Genomic DNA, 23,142 nt, shown 5'->3' with positions numbered 1-23,142 from the left:
CTGGAGTCTTTTTCAACCAGCCCTTTCATAATTTTGTTCAGTTTCATCACATAATGCAGTTTGACCAAATGTGGGATTCTGGCAGCTCCCTTTTCAAACACCTCAGTGACCACAGTGGCTCATGACTACAGTCATTTCCACTGCCTGAGAGAGAGAATGATTCTAATTCTCTGGATACTGAGGATCAAATAAAGATGGCTCAGATAGAGAGGGTACAGACTGTAGGGTTCAGACACAGGTCAGACTTTGATTTAAAGGGCCCATATCCTGCATTTTATGTTTTCCATTTATGACATTTGGGTACCAATATTAGTCGTAATGGTCAGTTTTTCCTGACCATTTTCAGCCTCTCTTAATCCTTAAAATTAAACAAGGTGTTTTTGTGACATATATGTAAATATCAGAGATGGACCAATCAGTGTTTTTGAGGCAGATGGCTATAACCGATACTGATCAAAGACAGGCATAGATGGCACATTTAAAGGCACAGAAGCGATTCTCAACAGCTAAACGAATACACTGGTTCCTTTCATTGCTCCTTCAGAAGCTCTGTTTTCTAAATTTATGGACACACATTGCCAAGGAGAACAACAGGTTTTTAGATCTATGGTACCATGAAATCCTTTGCGAAAAATGTTACAGGTAGGATGCAGTGAGGCTGAAGTTGGCCTTCTGGGTCGCGGGGTCTAGTAAATGTATGTAAACAAATGTACATGCAAATTCTGTGTCTTGTGCTTCATTCAGAAAGGCAGTCTAAGGTAAGGCACTGCTTATAATTTTGGTGCTGACCATTGGGTAAGCTACTGTATGCTTATTAGTCGGCATCTATGTAAATATGTTGGTTTTTGTGACATCACAACAGCATGTAATTCAAAATAGGCTATATTTGCAATTTAATTTCCATATGTGGACTGGAGAATGAATGGTACATTTTGGAAGTTACGTACGACCTCATCATTTAACATTATTCCTTAAATTCAGTTTTCCACAAGATTTATATTTAAAGGTTGCTATCTTGGATAAAGCTGTATGCTATTTTGTGTGCGTACTGTAAAGAGGACCCTACCCTGACATTTCTTTCTTTTGATGGTACTGAGACACCCTGACTAACACTCTATTAAATCCTCCAGAGCATTTCTCTTCTTATTATTACCACGTAATAAGTGGCCAACCCCATTAGTGACCTGTGAGAAGCTAAAATGAGTCAGCAGCAGCGCTGTGAGAAGTTGTTGTTCCAACTCTGGGACAGATTGATTGGTGTTTGTTAAACAGGGCTCAGGAGAAATCTGTGAGAAGCACGTGTACGCTTGTGTGGATACATGAACGTATGTGTGGGTTGTGCAGACCTGTTTGAGACCATTCTGTGGCTCCCCTATGTGTACCCCCGTGTTTATTGTGTGATGAATAAGGGCTATTTGAAAAGAAGCTCAGAGGAGATGTGCAGCATTTAGGAAAAGCCTGCTCAGCAGTGAAGAGGGAGAATGCTATGTGAGGGAAAACTTCAGCCAAGTCTTGTTTTCTACTGCCAGAAATGCTACAGTCATTTAATCTTAAGTGAACTAAGCCCAGCCAATGCATCACTGATTGATTGAACACTTTTCTTCTGGCATAACGTTTAGGGGTTTGGCTAATCTGTCCTGAGTCTTTGAACTAGGGAGTTTTATTCAGACTGTTAGCTTCAGTTGTACTTTGGTGGGAACAACCTGAAATTTAGTTGAATGATGAAAAGGGATGGATGATATGGCAAAAAATGTTCACAATATTTTAATGATCACAAAGTATTTACACAGTATGCATCATGACATTTCTGAGATTTAATAAGTTGCAACAGAAAATAGAGGGCCTGTAGTGCCACATATAAAATTACTATAATCCTACAGTGGTTTTTATTCTGTGTTTTACAAACTGCACTATATTCATATGGCATTGTTTATTATATATAATCTTTTTAACATATGTGTATTGTTGTTGTGGTGTAGGCTGGTGAATGTTACGGTCAACTTACATGGCTAATTCTAGCTTCTAATGCTACCAAGGATTGTGTTTTAGAACATAAGTGTAGCTAACTGCTCAATTCACACACAAAAAAATGTCTTTATGCTCACAAGTTGCATGTATGAGTGAAGCTTCTGTGAGCTAGAAATGAACTAGTGTTGTAAGGCCTGGACACTAAGCTAAGGTTAGTCTTTGGTGTTTCCAAGGACACTGTGTGAAGCTGTAGTATGCTGAACTACTGCTACCTGCTACTGGGACAGTTCTACACCATATTTGACAGATAAATATGAATTTATGCGCTGAGAGAGCCGGTGTTTTCACTGGGAAAATGAATCTGTAAATCATTGTTAATAGATCACAAAAATGGATTTCGCTATGCTTTGATATATTTGGGGAAAAAATGCTATTGAATGTTCTCAGTACCACCCAGCACTGCTATATGCTGTGGCCATTGCTGTCTTTTTTGTTTCCAATAATCATATGCTGTCCTGCATGAGGGTGTTTTTAAGAGTTGTTAGAGAAAAGGCATGAGTGTGCAGTGCCTATAGACATCAGTCCGTTCATTATGTACTGCTGCTGTCATAAGAAAACGTTGTTTTTTTCAAGGATTTTTAAAATGACATTATCTGGACCTTTTGTGATGAATGGCCCAATAGAAGTCTTGAAAAGCAAAGGCTTTATTACACCATTATTACGTAACCTCAGTGTACAGTGTGATAAATGTAGAGGTTATTCTGGTAGTAGACCAACATTTATTGAAGTTAATTGCTACCGCATCCTGTTTCTCAAAAGAAAGTAACATTTTTAAAAATCTAAAATAAACGTTGAATTTGTATGGCCAAATATTTATGGTTTCAGTATGTGAATGGAAAAGATGAAGTGGTGCAATGGCCAATTTGATGAACTTGGAAGTCTATGGCTTTTTTGCTCATATAATTTAACTTATTAATGAACAAATTGTGGTTAACAATTATCTTAAATATCATAAAAATCTGTGTAAAGGATGTTATTAAATCACAGGGGTGTATTATGGCCTAATGGACTAAAAGTTGGGTGAACTTTCAATAGGCTTTTTAAATAGACTAGTTAGATTTATTTTCTATTCTTGTTTCCATTTAACATTTTCTTTCTTTATTTTATATTTTATAATACTCCACTTGAATTCAGTGTTGAAAATAAAACATATTTTATATTTAAAGACATTTCAGGCAATACAATCGTTGTTAAATGGTCTGCAGGACACTTACTAAAGTACATAAATGAAGTGGCAGACTGCAGAGTGCTTTGTCACCCGTTTCCTCTGTTTATCTTTGGGTTGACCGTTTCTCTTATCAGAATAGACCGTATGGGACTCTCTTTAGAAAAAAGACAACACAGTGACACCCCTGATGTCCAAATGGGTTTCTAGGACATCTTCTGTGAATGGGTGTGCGTGTCTATACAGCTGCTACACTGTTGCAGCCTAAAATGTTTTATGAAGCAAGTATTAAAAAGTGTTAATGAATGTTGCAGTATTTGATATTTGATATGGCATGGCTTCTGAGTGTAATATGGGCAGCATCAGTATTGTAGAACACATAACCACATGCACTGTTAATAAAGTCTGGTTATAGAGGACATGCAAACAACAGACAGCACATAGCATCCACTTTAATTTCATAATAAAAAGTATGGGTGGGTGATATGGCAGAAATATGACATCATGATACTAGACATTTTCCTGATATATGGTATCATTGCTGAAAGCTTATATCTCCAAACTGGTAAATTTATGGAAGAAAGAAAAAACCTTTAATGAAAGTTAATGTGATACGGTTTCATTTAAGTAATTTTGCACAATGTAAAGGGTAATTGTTGCCAATTGAAATGATGTTTAAATGTAAATAAATAAATAAACAGCAGCACTATGTAACACAATATTTTGGCGTTCTGTAGTTTGATAAGGTGGTTCATGAGATATGCTAATAAGAATATTTCTGATGAAACATCTCACCATGTATAAGTTAGTCATGAAAGTAACCCAGATTATATCAAACAGCATATATTATTTGACTGCTCACTGTAGCTTCATCCTTTGAGGTTATGGCAGACATGTTGGAGATAAGGGGTGGGAGGGGGTTGGGGGAGAGCAAGGGTTACTATGGTAACAGGGCTCAGGAATTAAGTTTTCTGTTTGATAGTTGGGCAGCTCTGGCAAGTAACTGGCCTGAAAATAAGTTACATTACGAGGAAGGAAAAACAACAAGTGAAAAAGCATGAAACGTCCTAATTCTCTGTTAACAGAACGGTAAATGGTGAGTAGCAGAAAAGTTTTTCCTTTGTGCTCGTTCTGGCTGTAACTTTTCAGTGCAGCTGAGATTGTGATCTGAATAGCATAACACTTAGATAGGTGCCCAAAGGCTTCAAATCAAAGAGTTTTGCATGACATTGCAATAGATATGTCATGTGTCACAGATACAACAAGTTGTAGTTGTTCAGAAACAACCTGCAGTAAGGCTGAAAAGTATGTTCACTGAAGGGGGTTGAGAATACCTGAGGATTACATAATGGTATTACACAAGGGGGAGAAAGAGTAGGAAGCAGGCAGAGAGAGAGACACAGAAGGTGGTTTGGCAACAGCTAACACTGGGGAAAAAAAGCTGTTGAATTTACATGATTCAGATATGTACAGGGTTTCCACACAAATGAATTGTTAAGGTAAGTACTTACACATAGTAATTATGTTGATTTATTAATGTTAATTCATGTTGAGCCAGCATGCACATTTGAATCATGTCAATTTAAAACAACTTCTAAGAAACGTTTTTCAGTGTTGTGTGCATGGCTCTGATCTGCACTGAAAAGGGCAATGCATTGAATTTAGTTAAGTCATATTAAAAATTATGTGATACCACAAAACCTTCAGTATCTTTTTTTTCTGAAGAAATAAAGAACAATAAATGAGCTATTGTAATTAAAGCACCTCATTTACACTAACAATCAAAAAGTAGGCTGGCACATAGGGGTGGGTGATATGACAAAAATGTGCTCAGGGAAGCACATTGTGATCTAATTTATGATGATACTGATGAATATTGTCATACTGTGAAGCCCTGCTCATAATAATTAACCTTTCTGTGCTTTGACAAGTTGAATTTGAAAAAAATAAACCAGTAATGCCTATGACTGCTATGAATGCAGTGATTTTTATTAAACATTACATGTGCTACTACATTAAATCCAACTGAACAGATCTAATTACAGGCTCTCTCTAATTGATCACGATAATAATAATTGTCTCATTGCCCACCCATATTGTCCACTGTCAGGCTCAAATTACTTAACCCCTTATCATCCCAGGCTTATTACATACTAAGTCTTATTATTTGGTAAATATAGGGGCTTCTGTGCAAACTAGCTGAGCTTTTCTTAGGTTATGGAAGTGTGTAATGCAACTTTTGCGATGCCGGCAGGCCCTGCCCATGTAAGCGATTGAACACTATCCCACAGGAAGTAGTAATTCAGGTGCGATTTGTTACAGGTTACATGTTACATGAAACATGTTTGTAGGTTTACTTGTTGATTTACTAAATAATTGTGTTGCTGTAATATGTTTTTTTCATTGGGAAATGAGAAGATGAAGTTGTTTCCAGTGTTATTTTTTTTTTGGATAAAAGACATCATTGCTTAGATTCATAATACAAGCATAATTTTGTCATTTAAACAGATTTATTGTTTGATCATATTCATTCATCACATGAATGCATTTCAGACTGGAAAAGATGACCTCTGTGTAAACATGCCTGTTTGATTATAGTTGAAAAGTTTAGTCTGCCCGGCCCATGACCTTGTTTTGTGCCTCAGTGATGTCTTTGTTTTTACAGTCTTCCTGTCTTTGACAAGCACAGTCCCACCACGGGGGGGGGGTGGAGGGGGGGTGGGGGGTGACTGAGCATTTCTATTTTTGCCTCTATGATTGAATAATCTTATAAACGGATATTTATCATTAGTGTGAAAGTGCAGTGGTGTGTGTTTGTGGTTTTGGGATGTGTCCTTAAGCTGACAGTTAGAGAAGGTCAGTTAAAGACCTGTTTTTGGTTTTCATAGCTTATTTGAGTGACATATCTGAAGTGGTAAGTGGTATGGTAGGATGTATCTACTGTATTAGGTGTTGTATACAGTCTGTCACAGTACATTCACAGTACAGTAGTAATACAGCAGTAAGTGAGTTAAAATGGTTTTGCTAACTTTGTGCCTGTAGACGAACACTTGGTGGAGCTTCTTATTGTCCGATTTTTTTACTTGAAATTTCCATTCTGTTCTGTTCCATCGTACAAGCATCTGAATGTAACAGGAATTTTGAATAAGAAATAAAACTTCAGTTTTGTCTAATTTCTCAAGCCATTTGTCTCATACGTATGTCCTGTACACTCGTGGCTCCGACCATCGGGCACTGGTGGAATTTGGAAAATATTATAATCATTCACGCTGTCAGTACCAGCTGGTCCACAGTTTGTTTTAATTCGGAGGTGGTACGAGAAGTGTAGCAGTTGGTCTGGTGTCCATGTTAGGCTGAGACTAGTCAAAAAAATGGCTGTTCCTTTATGCCGGCTACCTCGAAAAAGTGAACTACTTCTAATGCAGTAGACTAGACAGTTGGAAATGCTTAAGGGTCTTAAAATTCTCAAGAATCTTCTAGGAGGAATTATGCTTCAACAGTTGTGTTCTGCAACTAAGAACTCCACAAGAGCTCATTGAAAACCCTTTCTCAGGTCTATCTGTATTGTAAATGAGATTTATAACTGGAATTAGTGATCATAACAACAGTGCTTATGACTGTGTATGTGTGGTACTGACAGGTATTGCATGCGAAACTGTGCCTGACCTTGTACGGCATGGCATTGTGAAACCAGCTGTTACAGGTGTTGTTTTTTCTCAGCATTCATCACCTACAGTAATGCCACCATGACCAAGAGAAAACTGACACCCACGACATGAGGCGTTTCTGCTGCTAACTGTTCTCCAAAGCTCAGAGTTTAAACCAGCAGTTAGAAAGGGCTCATGGCTTTTTCGTTTGTCAAATTTGTACAATTTTGTCGACTCTCTGTGGATTTTTGGGTTAATTATTCCCATAGCCTATCTCTGTTTACATTGTTTTTTTTTCATAGTTTTCTGTATTTACAATCTTAACACCCAGTATGTCTTTTTTCCCCTCTCACTCTTCCTACTTCTCAATATCTCCCTGTTTAAGATGGTTTTGCGGTGTTGACAGGCTACAGGAAGACCTTTCTGGCAGGTATGGACAGAAACTGCCTCCATGTGCCGTTTGTCTGTCCATCCACTGTGTCGTTATTTGCATTCTCAATTTTTGTCCGCTTAAAGATCAGGCCTGTGCTTCGCTCAGCTTTGTTCTATTTGTTCACAGGCCCATTCTTTCTCTTATATATGTCAGAACAAAACCTTTTATATTTATTCTTTATTCATAAATGGACCAATAGAAATGGTCCAAAATAACTTCTTATTCATTAAAGGCATAAATATTTTACTTCCGTAAATTAAGCATTTTTTTTTTCTTTTCCTGAAAAGTTACTATTTTGGAGATATATGGTTTTGTTCCGACAGCAACAGTGCGTGCGTGTGTGCGTGAGTGTGTGTTCTTCGTCTTTTGCTTTAGCCCCATTCTTAAGCCGCCTAAATAATTCTATAAAGCTCCACACACACACTATTATTTATATTATGTAGCAGCTGCTGATGTTTAAATAAGTTTTCAAAATGTGTCAATTAAGAACGGAGAATCGTATCTTACATTTCACATTTCACAGACAAATGACAATCATATCAGTAAAACACAAACTAAAACTGTAGTTTTGACAATATAAAAATGTGCAATATTACTGTTATTTGAATGTGTAGCTCCTTAAAATTTATATTAATGTCGGTGCCGTTTTTACAATTCCTTGTACAATCATTTAGATTCTATTGTTTGATTGCTATCTATTTTATCTTCTTCCATTTCCTCATGATTTCCCCCCATTCTTCTTATTTACTTTTTGCTTTCAATATTGACATTTCTACTTCCCCTCAACATCTGTACCACATCAGTGGTAAATGTGTGTGTGTATGTGTGTGTGTGTGTGTGTTTGTGCCACGTTGTCCTGGCTGGATCTAGGCCTGCTCTTATGCTGCAGTGTTGCCTCAAGGAGTCTGTCAGATTTTGTTGTTAGAATGCCAGCTGGGTCTGACACACTGTGAGCTTTATTCTGCATATTCACATTTAACAGTTTGAAGTTTTTACCATAGCATACGAACTAGCTCTCTGTCAAGGTCTGCCTTAGGCCATCCGTACTCCACTCCCATGCCACTTTACTGACTGGCAATGGGGGCCCATGGAGCTGCGTGGTCTGGGACACTTCCCTCACAGTGTACATTGTGTGTATATTCTGTGTCTATGAAAAATTGAGTGGATCCTCATGTAGGCTTGCAGTGTCTATATTGAGTGGTCTTCATGCTTACTGTCCTGTGTGTATGAGACAGTGAGTTTCCTCATTTGCATTTTCATCTCTGCATGTGTGTATAGCAGCCTGCACAGTCCACCCTTCCTCACAGGATGTCCTGCTTTTCTAGGCAGTGTTCTCACAAAACTGACCTGGCAGTATTAGTTATTGGTAACCCAGGGGTTACCAGAGAATAGTGGGTGTATTTGTGGCCATATGTATAGAAAACAGAGTACACTGGTAAAACCAAGAAAAAATAAAAGAGATTGTGTGCTTTTTATGACTGCAATTAGACATTTTATCTAAATTTTTCAATTTTTCTGTACATCCAAATCTCCTCACTTCTTTTTAATACAAAGCCGCTTATCCTTCTGAGTAGCGGGGTGAGCTGGAGCATATCCCAGCAGTCAATGGTTGGAAGGGTCAACAGTCCGTCGCAGGGCAGACAGACAGACAGACATATACATTCACTCACACTCACACCTAGGGGCAGTTTTAGCCTGACTGCATGTCTTTGGACTGTGGGAAGAAACCCACGCAGACACGAGGAGAACATGCAAACTCCACACAGAGAGGACCCTGGTCACCCAGCCAGGGAATCGAAGTTAACAGTCAAAATGTACTTTCATTCTTGGTGCACGAAAATATGTGTGCAAAATACTAAAAGACAATATATGAAACAAAGTCTATCCTCTGTAACACTTTACATGTTTTAGCTTTACATGTTTACATGTTTTAGATTTACAATACATTAGGCTCAAGCCAATACACTAGCCATGAGGTAATATGCTAGTCACAGTACTGTACAGATACAGATACAGTACAATACATTTCAACACAGTACAGTATACTATGATACAACTGGATGCAATTAGAAGTAGTATTGTCTCAAAAAATGTGTGTTCTTGAAATTCATAGAATTAATGTTCCTGTATTTTTCTTTGTGGCTTCAAAGGGATTCAAGGGATTCAACGAATATTTGATCTATGATCTACAGAAGCTAAGATGTGTACCATCTGCCCTGTTTCTTGTTTCACATTCATCTAAATATCAGTTCCGATTATGTGACTCAGTATTGAATTGACATTTTTAGCTTTCAGTTTCAGGGGGTTGTGACGCTGTGTGTGGGAAGTGAAACATTTTTTCCATCATTGTTTCACCCATTGACTGTGAAAGACATGATGTTCTCTTTGTTATGTATGATATGGCACATCATTCCTACAATGATAATGAATGGTTTTGACACATTTTGTAGTGTAAGAGTGTTCATATGAGTAATGGCTCACCCTCCATTTTTTTTGTCTAATGTTTTGTAAAGTCAGACTCTGATTCGTTCTATCCTCCACAGACAATAATGGTCTGCTCTCCAGCTCAGACAGGGGAACACCACTGCCAGGCCATCAGGAGGTAAGTGTCTCCTTCATTCTCAGCTAACTTTATGACAAACTACTTTCATAGCTGTAGGTGAGTGCTTGCATATCTTTTTGTTTGTTTATTTGTTTGGTTGGCGGGTTGTTTTTTTTTCCCCACCCATCTGTCCACTTTTTGTTTATTTTATGTTCACTTGAAATGGCCAAGTTATTCATTTTAAACATCAGGAAAAAAGCAGAAAACATATTCCAATAGAAAATTACACAGAAGCCTCAACAAATAAATATAATATACTTTGGTATATTATATAACTTGGTTGCAATTTTTGCTTCTTACATAATTCTGAATACATTCAGTCATGTTGAGGTCTGGAAGTTGGGGTGGTCAGTCGGTTGTTCTGAGAACACCAGCAGCTTCTTTGGTTGATCTGCATTTTTTTTCTTTTCATTTACTTCTTTTTCTCACTAATGACTTCTTGACAGCTATGCATCCTTTTAGATCAAGAGCATTAAGTTTCCTCTGACAGTGGAAGGATGAACAGAAACGCCTGTGTTTTTCTACTTCAGATCTGAAACAAGATTGGAACTTGATTTTTCTCCTCTCTCTCAAAGATGAAAGCTTAAAGTGCTTTTCATCGAATGATGAAACCTTTTGTGGTCTACAAGGCCTTGCACGCCTGTCAAGAGTCCTGTTTTTTCTGTATCTTCAATTTTGAAAATTGAAGCGCAAGGGATCATTTATAACTTCCTCAGCAATGCTTCCTGAAAAGCATTGTTCTTAATGGCTGTTGTTTTGAATGGAAAATAACAGATGAAAGACTGTTTGACTTTTGCAAACTGCTTGCACATCTTAGTCACTACATTGATATTTAGTTACTTAGTTTCAACTATTGACATAATATTGATGAAAAGTTTATAGTCAGCACCTCTGATGCTTAGACCTACTCTGCTTGGTTTTATTTGATTAATATTGAATTACACACTTGGTTTTGTAATAACTGGTGACAGTCCCTGACTTCTAAAGATTAAATAGTATGTTTTCTACAGAAGTGTGTGCAGCACCATGGCATCTCTCAAACCATGCTCCCTCCTCCACCCTCCCCCAAGTTTTTAAGTCCGAAAACATTTACAATTTTTCTCATGACCCATATGTGTGGCAACTTTTACTTCCCTGCAGTGCTTCTATAGTATAAAGATCAGCAGCTATAGCTTCCTGCTGCTAATGGCTCCCTTGGTGGCAGGGTAGGATGGACACCCTATGTAATGGTTCCTTATTCCGTACACCTACACCACTTTCTGTGGATCCCTATTCTTTGTCTGTTCAGTCAATTTTGCACATTGTGTTTATGCTTGGAGAAAAAATATTAGATTATATATAAATATAAAATGCTGGTCACATAATGAATGCAGTATCATTGGCCCTGCTTGCCAAGTAGCATAACTCAGTGCCCTGTACATGCATATCTAAAAGCCATTACGCTATTATTGCCATCGTGATGATCTTAAACCCTATTCAAGCTGGATTACCTTTATCTAGGAAGGTACTGTAAGTGATTACTGATGAGATCCAAGCTTTTAATCCATTACAAATCTGCAATATCTGTAGCTTTTACAACTCTGATTCGTAGAAATTCCAGAGTAGATGACCTGTAATTCAGTTGATCCAGAGGTCGATCAGTGATATTAGGGGAGGGGAGGATTTTGTTTTTGCTAAATAATTTTACAAATATTTGAGAAAGATTAATCATTTTTATACAGGCAACCTGCGCATCTGTCATTTAAATTAAACATGAACATTGTTTTCCAGCATTCCAGCATCAACCATTTGTGAAGAACAGTGCAGGGTGATTAAAAAAGCTTATATTTATTCTAAACTATGTTCAGCACTTTCATATACTCATGTTCTGACTACAGTAATTATTTGCCCTGTAGAGATGGGCCTTGCTCAGAGGCCTGTTGTGAAACTGCAGTTTGTCTTTGTTGTGAGCAGATAAGTGGAGCAGAGTGATTGCCCCAGTTATTCTCATATGGTTGAGGATCTCAGGCTAGCTTGTGATAAGGGCTTGATAGTTCATGAACATACTTGTGTACTTTTGCAGTAAATCCAGTGCTAAATGGCCCATATCTTACACTTTTCTTGCATCTTACCTACTTATAATGTTTGGTTTTATGTGCCAGAAACTTACAATTCACTCTTACAAAACAAATTTTCACCCTCACTTTATCCCTTAGAATTTAACAGGCTGTTTTTGTTACTTTGCTTTTAAGATCAATATATGTGAATTATCTCCATTCTGATTGGCTGCTGTCTAATTCCAAAAGCAGTCCATGCTGAAGCACTTTTTATAACTTGAACATGTGTGGCTGGACTACGCTTGGCACGTTTTTCCTCTGGATTGCTGGTTGAAGCTCGATGAAGATAAAAATAACTGCTGTGGTTAGAGAATGCAGCTGCCTGTCTCTTTGACGTTACTTCTCAGAGGTCAAACTGTGGGATTTCAAACTTACAGGAATTAAACTTAAAATAAATATATGTGGCATTTAAGTATACCTACAAGGACTGAGGTTCAGAGCAAGGAGAGAAATACTAAAGGCTCTAACGACTCACTGCTCTTACAGAGGACTTATTAGGGGGAGTAAACTAGCTGAACTCTTATCTGCAGAGTGTGTGTGAGGCCAGCTTTCAGTCCGAGTCCTGCTAACACAGCACGCAGCATGAACGCCCTGGATCTGCTCTGTTTAACGTGTCAGCTTAGGAGTGTTTATGAGCAACATGCCAGCTAACACTGAGGTATGGAAGCAAAATTCATATTTAGGCCATGAGAACTGTAAATGCAGACTTAATGTGCATTTTGAATAGAGAATTTACGATATAAAGAATTAGTAAATTCTTGAATTATGTATGAATTACAATGTGCTGTTTAACATTTCTTAGTGTCATGTTACATTGCAGTAAATATTAGAATGTGTAGCTTTTTAAATATTATAACAAATTGTATGTTTGTATTATTATTATTATTATTATTTTAGCATTAGTCAGATTGTGCTTTTCCAGTATAATACACCAGACAATTTTTTTTTTTACTGAAAAAAATTTGGAACAAATATACATTCATCCTCTTTACAAGTAGTAACAGTAAAGTTTCCCAAAAAAAAATGCAAACATTCTAGACATGTATACAGTTGTATGCAAATGTTTGCGTGCCCCAGGTCATATGACGTTTTGTTGAATTTCTGGGTGAAACCAAGTTTACACATCCTTTATAGAGAACACACTTCTGCACATTTAGCACAACAAATTTCATATTTTATTTTTATTCCAATACCTTAAACTAAATAAATAGAAATTAGAACTTATAAATTGCAGAAAGAATGAAATATTTTACGTTGTTTTTTAATTAACCTTCACATTTCCCCTCAGTGTTAACAGTAAGTTTGCATCTGAATGGAGGTTTGTGTGTGTGTTATCTATCTATCTATCTATCTATCTATCTATCTATCTATCTATCTATCTATCTATCTATATATATATATATATATATATATATATATATATATATATAAAACCCCAATTCCAGTGAAGTTGGGATGTTGTGTAAAACAGAAATAAAAATCCTTTTCAACCTATATTCAATTGAATACACTACAAAGACAAGATATTTAATGTTCAAACAGATAAACTTTATTGTTTTTTGCAAATATTCACTCATTTTCAATTTGATGCCTGCAACACGTTCTAAAGAAGTTGGGACAGGGGCGTGTTTACCACTGTGTTACATCACCTTTCCTTTTAACAACACTCAATAAGCGTTTGGGAACTGAGGACCCTAATTGTTGAAGCTTTGTAGGTGGAATTCTTTCTCATTCTTGCTTGACGTACAACATCAGTTGCTCAACAGTCCGGGGTCTCCGTTGTATTTTGCGCTTCATAATGCACCACACATTTTCAATGGGAGACAGATCTGGACTGCAGGCAGGCCAGTCTAGCACCTGCACTCTTTTACTACGCAGCCACCCTGTTGTAACACGTGCAGAATGTGGCTTGACATTGTCTTGCTGAAATAAGCAGGACGTCCCTGGACAGTCCTTTTCCTCTTTGGCCCAGAGGACACAACGTCCATGATTTCCAAAAACAATTTGAAATGTGGACTCGTCAGACCACAGGACACTTTTCCACTTTGCGTCAGTCCATCTCAGATGAGCTCGGGCCCAGAGAAGCCGGCGGCGTTTCTGGGTGTTGTTGATATATGGCTTTCGCTTTGCATGGCAAGAGTTTTAACTTGCACTTGTAGATGGAGTGACAAACTGTGTTCACTGACGATGGTTTTCTGAAGTGTTCCTGAGCCCATGTGGTAATATCCGTTACAGAATGATGTGGGTTTTTAATGCAGTGCTGCCTGAGGGATCAAAGGTCACGGGCATTCAATGTTGGTTTTCTGCCTTGCCGTTTACTTGCAGAGATTTCTCCAGATTCTCTGAATCTTTTGATGATATTATGGACTGTAGATGATGAAATCCCTAAATTCCTTGCAGTTGCATGTTGAGAAAATTTGTTCTTGAACTGTTGAACTATTTGCTCACGCAGTTGTTCACAAAGTGGTGAACCTCACCCCGTCCTTGCTCATGAACGTCTGAGCCTTTCAGGGACGCTCCCTTTATACCCAATCATGACACTCACCTGTTTCCAATTAAACTGTTCAGACTGTGGGTTGCACAGTCTGTTGTTCTTAGAACAAGCAGCTTCTTTGTTTTGATCTGCAAATTTTCCTTTCCATAGTTTCTTTTTTCTTAATAATGGCTTCTTGACAGTTGCACATTCTTTCTGTGTATTTTTTAAAATCTCAAGCAAGAGTGGAGCTTGATTTTCTCCTGTCTCTCAAATTTAAAGCTTTAATTACCGTTTATCTGATGGGGATAGTTTTGGTGGCTTTTTACGTCTTGTGTGGTTGTTAGGAGTCCCTTTTCCCTATTTTACTCCAGTTTTGGAAACTCCTTGTTTTAGAAATGCATGCACATTAATTTGTACACCTACTAGTCAGGGTTCAGATTAGTTTAGTTGCAGCGTAATAATACGATTCACAAGGTGAAATATATTTTACAAGACTTCTACACATCCATTCCAGTCAGGGAATCACTTTCCTCATAAGCTTGCTTCTGAATAATTGCTGGAAATACTCTCTGTGGTCTCTGTGGTCTTGTGGCTGGAGCTGTGCAGCCATCAATAAAAATGAAAGGGGTTCAGTAACTCATTCTCATGTATTCTTAACAGAGAATGAATGAGTGAACTAGAGAAATAGAGAAGCTAGAGTGAACTGAGGTGCTGCTTCACTAATAAACCTGAAAGTAGCTCTCTAAAAGAATAACTTTGGATTGGTTATATTCTCTTATATTTAATTTGCATTGAAGGTGACCTAGTAAATAAAATTGCATTTTTCTTTGCTGACTTGTATACATGTTACTGTCATACACTGCCAATATTAAAATTTTGTGTTAGTGGCTGATTCAGCCGACTGTTTCGCATTGATGCCCTTTGGGCAAATTTAACCATAATGTATCCTGCCTAGAGCAAGCTAGGCATATAGCTAGGCCAGCAGGCTCCAGTAATGTTCAGAGATGGGCTTTAAGTTTACATCTTTACTGAATCAGTCAACAGGCAAAATGTAATTTCAAAGTATATGTATATCTATTTTTGTCAGTTTGTATTTTTCCACTTTGTCTGGCCAGGGCAGATGCCTTTTACATTGTATACAAACTCTATGAAGAATGGACTACTATAAATGCTCCAGAATGACTTGAAACAAAACATCTTCACATTACCTTACATTAAAAGTTAAGAAGGTTTTTGCCTTGTGCTGTAAAGTTACCATTTTGAGCATGTTTTTCTTTGGACAGCGATGATATGTTACGTTTTTATGTGAATGTCTCTTACAAGCTTTAAATATCTGTGTTTAAGGTAGAGAACGGCAATAAAATGTAAACCTACACCACTGTTAGCCCAGTGCCAACTTAACCTCCCATTAGAGCACTACTGGAAATTACCATCATCTTAAACGTGGCAAACTACAAACAAAAAGCTACTTACAATGTGAATTACCTTAAACATTGTTGTGTAATGGCCTGCTTGGCTGCCACTTTGAACACTGAAAAGTGACCACAGCCCTTATCCAGTCCCTTTTTTTTACATGACCAATGCAAACATTTGTCATTAGCATAAAAAGTCAACACCCAGAAAATGATCTCTCTTCACAGAAGAATAAATGGCAGGTTAAAACACATCATACAAAGACTGAAATAAGGCACTGTTTGTTCTGTAGTTTTCAGTTTTTCAGTTAGGACTGGGGATATGTTAATGAAGTAAAATATGTGCCCTTTAAAGCTAAGACTTGGGCTTCGCTCTGTGTTGGATGCATGATGCGCCTTAGCTGTTGGCTACCTTCTCTGTTACCTGGTTATACTCAAGTTAATTTTTAGTCATTTGCACTTATTACAATACGGTGTTAAAACTTAGGAGGTCAAGGCATTTTAACACTATAAGATATATATTTTTATCAATATGAGAATCATTTCTGCACATTCTCCACTATCATAATTAGTAGTAGTAGTATTAGTAGTAGTATTGTTGTTATTACTCATTTCCACTTATTTGCATTTACATTGTTCATTGTTAAATTTGCATTTTTTTCTTTTTTAAAGAGGATATTATTTCATGCAGCACCGTGAGGCATTCAGTTGTGTACAGACATCTGGGACAAGTTTCATATATTTTTTTTTTTGACTCAGTTTTTAAAAAACTGTCTGCATATGCTAGTGCACAGTCAATTTCTAATTAATTAAATAAAAAAATAAGATAAAATGGCAGTTGTCTCATGCGCAAAGGTTTGGTCACTTTTCAAGAGGTAGCATCTCAGAACTTAACCTACTCATTAAGCCTTTATTGACTCGTTAGGTCTGGTTAAGCAGGTCAGTAACTGTGTTTAGGAACTGAAGCTGGCGGAGGATCTGAAAATAAAGCTTGTTGATGCCTACAAAGCAGGTGAAGGCTATAAAAAGATAACAAAAGACTTCTAGCTGAGTCTTCCAGAGGGTCCTCTTCAGAATGTTCTCTGATCAGCACAACAGTGACACAATGGCAGGTATCTTCAGCGTACAGATCCTTTCATATATCAGAGAGTGATTATCAAAAAGAAAGTTCTTCTTGAAGTCACTGATAAGTGGAGGAATTTTGGCTTAGAACAAAAGCTCCATCTTATTTGTGAATTAAAGAAAATAGCCCACAGTACATAGCTTGTGTTTTGTATAATCCAGGCACAACAAAGGCTTCTTCACAAACAGAAATGGTTTGAACATGAGCTGCTGCAGATTTGCCTGCCCACCTGTCCTTCCTGTTTTGTGTTTATTATGAATAACCCATTATTCATATTAGAACAAACACTCTCCTCAGGCACGCATCACAACTATCCTGTTTCCACTGTTTGTTGTTACTTACACACGTAAAACGGAGTGCAGTGTTTTGTGGATTTTTACCTCTCACTTTGATGTTAGAAATGTCTTAGGTGTACAGTTACACAACTGAAAAACAGAAACATGGCCTAAAGTTAAATCTGGGTTTGTGGTGTTGTGTAGGAAATTTACACAGAGTGTGAAATTGAGGACACTGTGGTGTTTCAGTGGTCTACCTCACACAACTGGGTTTATGATCTGCTCGAGGCCCATCACAACTATATGATTGAAGCTGACAGTTTATTGCCTGTACAATAATTGTGTTTTTAGCTCATTTCATGCAGCTATTAAAGTACAAGCCAAAAGTGGCCAATTTGTCAGGTGATCAGCTCAAGTTCAAATAAACAAGCACTACTTACCACTGCCATGTGAACATGTTAGAGCACCAAGTTTAGTTTTTGGAAGATCCATGTCACAATATATATGCAAAATCAGGTATTTTCCTCAACCCAACTGATAAAAACACATCAATGGATTATATTAAAGCTTACCATTCCCAGTGACCTGTATCCTCATTTCTAACATCTCTGGCAGTGGCCTTTAGCAAGCTGTAGTAGTATGCTTCCTTCTTTGTACTGAGCAGATAAGAAACTGACTGAAACCTAAGATGCAGGCTTTACTCTGCCCTCTGGTGGGATATAGAGTTCAGACATCTCATTGCTCTTCTATGAGAATGTATAACATTAGAAAAAAGTTCAAAAATCCTAATTTCATTCATGTTTTCAGCATAAAGATTAAAGGTTAGCTAATGTTTGAGACACAGTGACTGTGTGTGCACAGTTTGTTTAGACTTCATTTGTGTGTGCACGTGCGTTCACTATCTGTTTGCATATATTTGCTACTCCTTGCGGTGGTAACTGCTCTGTTTGTGCTCATAGTTCAGTGTGTCTTTGGCTCTTGACTCTAAAGCTCCACTAAAGCTCTCTTTCACTCCAGTAAAGCTGCTCTGAGCACGGTTGCCGTGGTGATGATATGAGATATTTTACTCCTCTTTTCCTTGTTTGGAAGGGACACACCAGAAAAAAAAAATTCTGTGCCTGTTCAGTCATTTTTTTCTGTGTCTGTATCTGGTAAAATTAAGGCTAATACAAGTGTGCTGCCGGGTAATAAGCTAAACAAAACAGGTTAAACAGTGTGTGTGTGTGTGTGTGTGTGTGTGTGTGTGTGTGTGTGTGTATATATATATATATATATATATATATATATATACAATCACAGACTGTAGTCCATCTGTTTCTCTGCATAGCACCCCTTTCACAGGACCATCACAAAGCATATATTATTTAGGTGGTGGATTATTCTCAGCACTAAAGTGACACTGATGTGTGTGTTTGTGTGTTGTACTGGTATGAGTGGATAAGGCATAGCAGCACTGCTAGAGTTTTGAAGCACCTCAGTGTCACTTTTGTACCGAGAATATTGATATGTACCAATATATCCAGCCAAAATCATCCTGTAGGCAGCGTCTTGAGGCGGCTGATGAAGGACTAAAGGATGACCAACACAAACTGTGCAGCACCAGATGAGCTGTTTTATCTTGTACAGGGAGGACCACAAGGTAGTCGTGTCTTAACAGGGTGGAGAATGAGTAGACACTGCTGTGTCTGATCCACTCGTCCCAGAGAAACACAGACTAACACGCCACCACCACATCAGTATTACTACAGTGCTGAGAATGATCCAGCACACAAATAAGATCTGCTCTGTGTAAAAGGGGACTAATAAAGTTTGCAGAGCAACAGATGGACTACAGTCTGTAATTGTAGAACTACATAATGCACCTGTATGGTAAGTGGAGCTGATAACACACACACACACACACACACACACACACACACACACACACACACACACACACACACACACACACAGCCTTTCACCACTGAGAGATGTCTTAGTAGGAGCATATCTATTTTGCTTGCTGTTCGAACATTCATTATTTGGCTCAGTATGATATGGTTTCTATGGTTTCTATTCAATACTTTTTTTCAGTACATCCAAAACAAAGAGTTCCCAAAAATACCTTGATATTAATATCTTAATATCAACTTTGTAAAATTAAGATGATTAGAATGGCACAGTGGGGTTTCACCTGATGTGTTTCTTAGCATCATGTAAAATTGAAACAAAAACTGTATTTTATAACAAAATCAAATTGTAGTGACAGGAAACAAACAACAGGAAATATGTCAACTCAACAGCCAGAGCAGTGAATCATTTAACTGTTTGCTTCTGGTTTCACTAGAAGAGTGATGTGGACAGTGGCTGTTGCAGTAGTTGTTAGCTTTCACAATCGTTACACAGCAACAAACATATAATCCCATTGGGTTAAGGGTTTGGTTCGCTGAGATACATCGTAGATCTTTCTAAAACAAGAGAAGTTGTAACTTCTGACTGGTGCTTTAACAGCCTTAGAAGGCAGTAATGAGTAATGTTTGTTTATGGGCTTAATTCACTTAAAAATATGAATAATTAAAAATATTGATTGCTGTTTGAATCTATATTAACGTAATATTACAATACTATGTGTCGTCACCCCCCCCCCCCCTCAAATATTTAAGAAACACAAGCACCCTAAAAACAGATATTGAACTGCTGATGGTTGAACAGCAGAAGACGTGTTGTGTACTGTTACAGAGTTTTTAAATAAAGCAAACTCAGTTCTGTTAAAGTGAACCTGAAAGGGAACAAGCTCTGTTTTTTTCTGGTCCTCTTTAGCACTAGGATCTCAAACCTCTTGTTGTTTATTGCACACTTCCCCACTTGACTACTGCTAAATTATTGTTGTTGTTGTTATTGTATAAAAACATTAAAGGTCCCATATCATATATTTTTCTCATGTCATTTTTCTTTTGAGGTCCACATTCCTGTGCCAAAAGTAGTGATTAATTTTAACAGGACCGTTTTCCGACCTCTTTTTATCCGTCAGAATTAAACGGGCTCTTTTTGTTACTGTGTTTTTTAAACTGATCTATGAAGATGTATATGATAAATGACCTCTGTTCTGATAGGCTGCCCTATATAGTGCACTGCTTGGACCATCATTGTGAATGGGTGGAGATAAACTGTTGTAGACTGAATAAATGCAAATGAGCTGGTTCTCATGACATCACAGAAACGATGAATTCAAAATGGGCTGTTTTTACATGTTAGTTTTCATATATGGTCTGTATGGACTGAGGAGTGAATGGTATGATTTTAAACTTCAATAATCTTTATATACTACATTAAACTTTTTTAAAATGAGTGTGATTTGTTCTATGATGCAGACCTTTTGAATGACTACTATTGTTTATGAAATAATGTTTGATGTGAACATTTTTTATTGAACATTGTTTATTATACTGCATATCATATTATATTTTTGCCATTTTTTATAGGCTATAAGCCACTTGAGGCTGTGAGGTTTCAGTTCAGGTAGGGGGTTTCATTGTGTGCGTGCTTAGCATCATCCTTTAACCAGAATAAAACCAATCAGCCTCTCGTGACTTATTGCATTAATGTGCCAGCACAGCAGGCTCTTTGTGAGATCACACAGACCCACGGGCAGTCATTCTCCTGAGTAGTTTGTTTATATCTGCTAAGCGCTGGAAGACTGTGGCTGTATTTTTACGGGAAGCCTTGGGGTTCTTTAAACATAACGCAATATGGACTTCTTTTCCCAATGCACTAATCAGTTGGACCACAAAATGAACCACAAACATGAGTGCTAATGTACTGAGACTAGGTTGAGAGGTGGTCTGAGTTTAGTTCGTTTTTGGGGGCATTTAGATAGGTCTTAATTTGTTTGATGTGTTCACAAATGAAATGCTGAAATGGGCTAATTGTGTAAATGCCCTTATATAATCTTGTGATCTTGTCTATGTCAAGTAAAGACACTGCTTCTTTTACCTTAATGATTTTGCTGTAGAAATATTGAAGTAGACATGCTCTTACATGGTTGAGAACTCCAGATGATGATATTCTTTGTTTTGAACAGGTGAATCTCTTTTCTGTATGTATGTTTATATATATATGTTCGCCTTTGACTTTGTTTTCCTCTTACTGTGTCTCTTTAGACTGATAAGCTGGAGCAGAGTAAGGATTCTGTGTACTTCCAGGATGGCGTACGTCGCATTGATTTTGTCCTGTCCTACGTCGACGACAAGGATGGAGACAAAAAAGCGGTATGTCCCTTATGTAGCAAACTTACACAACCACAAATACATAATCCTACTTAAAATATTCTGACCTATTCGCATTGTGACTGAGTGATTCAGTCCATAGTGTTAGCACATAGATATGCCTTTGATGAAATATGACATTTTGGTTAGAAAATGTCTTGTTTGCAACACCTGTTTGGAATAACATGTGAATGCTGAATGATTGTTGTTTCACCATGCATGCACATTGCTATGTAGGCTGTGTCAGATGATCTTGGCTCTGTCTGTGGGTTAAAGTGATGATATAAGCTGAGGTTTGTGGTGCTCAGGGTTGAGAAACTGTCAGCAGCCATCATGTGACTTGCCAAGGCACAGTGGAGATTACACCACCCTAACAGCAGAACAGAGATTACTTAGATTGACCTCAAAGTCAGTCTCTAGTTTCAGTGGGTACAGTCCAGTTTCACAGGGAATCTGGGAACAATTTCTTGAAAGCTTTCTGTTGAGATTGTCTGACAGTGATTCTCCGGGTCAGAATTCATTATCAGATGTCAGGCACAGATATGACGGGATTCTGTGTGTTAAGTATGCAACTGATCTACAAGTCTAAACATGCAGTTCATGTACTATGTACCGTAGTGTCAGTGACCACCCTTCATTTATTTTGTTTTCAGTCAAAATGGCCATTAAGTTATTTGTTTTTCTGCATGAGGAAAAAGCACAAATAAAATGTTTAACAGAAATGTTCACTAATATTATTTTCTAAGCCATTCTGTGATAGATTTTCGTCTGTGTTTATGCTCACTGTCCTGCTGCGTTACCTAGGATTTGCTGAGCTTTAGCCAGTGCACAGCCAACTTGACATAATCCTGTAAAATATCTTGAGAAACGTGAATTTTTTCCCAGTTTTTTTACCTTGATGATGGCAATCTGTCCAGGCCCAGAGGCAGCAAATCAGCCCCAAATCATCACGCTCCACCATGCTTCACCGCTGGTATAATGTTTTCATGTTCGTATGCAGTGTCCTTTTTACACTAGTTCTGTGTGTTCTTTCCAAACAATTCAACCTTATTTTCATCAATCCCCAGAACAATCCCCCAGCAGTGTTTTAGAGCGTCAAAGTTCTCTTTAGCAGACTTCAGGTGTGCAACGATGCTTTTGTGGAGAACCTGCCATGCACACTATGCCTGTTCAAAGTCTGTTATGTAATAGACTCATGAACTGAGATATTGACCAGTTCTAGTGATTTCTTTAAGCCTTTAGCTGTTACTGAAGGAGAGCAGACACAATACTAGCTCATCTGAATGTGTATACAATTTGTCTAATGGTAGACTGATGTAAACCTAAACTTTTGAGATTATTTTGTAAACTATTCCAGTTTTATGCAAGTCAACAATTGTTGAACTTAGGTCTTCTGAGATGTCTTTTGTGACACACTTCTGTATGGTCAAGAGGGGGGAGTGTTAAATATTATTTTACTTTATTTGCTTTTATTAAATTTGTAACTTCTCTTAATTAACTTTGTAACTTTTCTTGAACCTTTTTCTTTTTCCTTGCCTTCTGTGTTAATCACCTTTGCATGTCTCTCTTGGGTAATGTGTGGGAGCTGTGGAGAGCAGTCCCATTGTCATGTAACAACCTGCAATGGTTAGGCTATTTTAC

General features: G+C 37.6%; 1 protein-coding gene across 1 annotated transcript in view; it reads left to right on the top strand.

Annotated features, from left to right (window-relative positions):
* ano5b (anoctamin 5b) overlaps positions 1-23,142 on the top strand; it is a 42,006-nt gene that overhangs the window by 1,810 nt on the left and 17,054 nt on the right. Inside the window, exons 2-4 of the mRNA XM_017703528.2 lie at positions 7,226-7,270; positions 9,817-9,875; positions 21,397-21,504. Coding sequence (XP_017559017.1) covers positions 7,226-7,270; positions 9,817-9,875; positions 21,397-21,504 — 212 coding nt within the window. The remainder of the gene's footprint in view (positions 1-7,225; positions 7,271-9,816; positions 9,876-21,396; positions 21,505-23,142) is intronic.

The sequence above is a fragment of the Pygocentrus nattereri genome, chromosome 25 (genome assembly GCF_015220715.1).
Source record: "Pygocentrus nattereri isolate fPygNat1 chromosome 25, fPygNat1.pri, whole genome shotgun sequence".
Lineage (NCBI taxonomy): Eukaryota > Metazoa > Chordata > Actinopteri > Characiformes > Serrasalmidae > Pygocentrus > Pygocentrus nattereri.
This window is presented reverse-complemented; position numbering and strand designations above follow the sequence as displayed.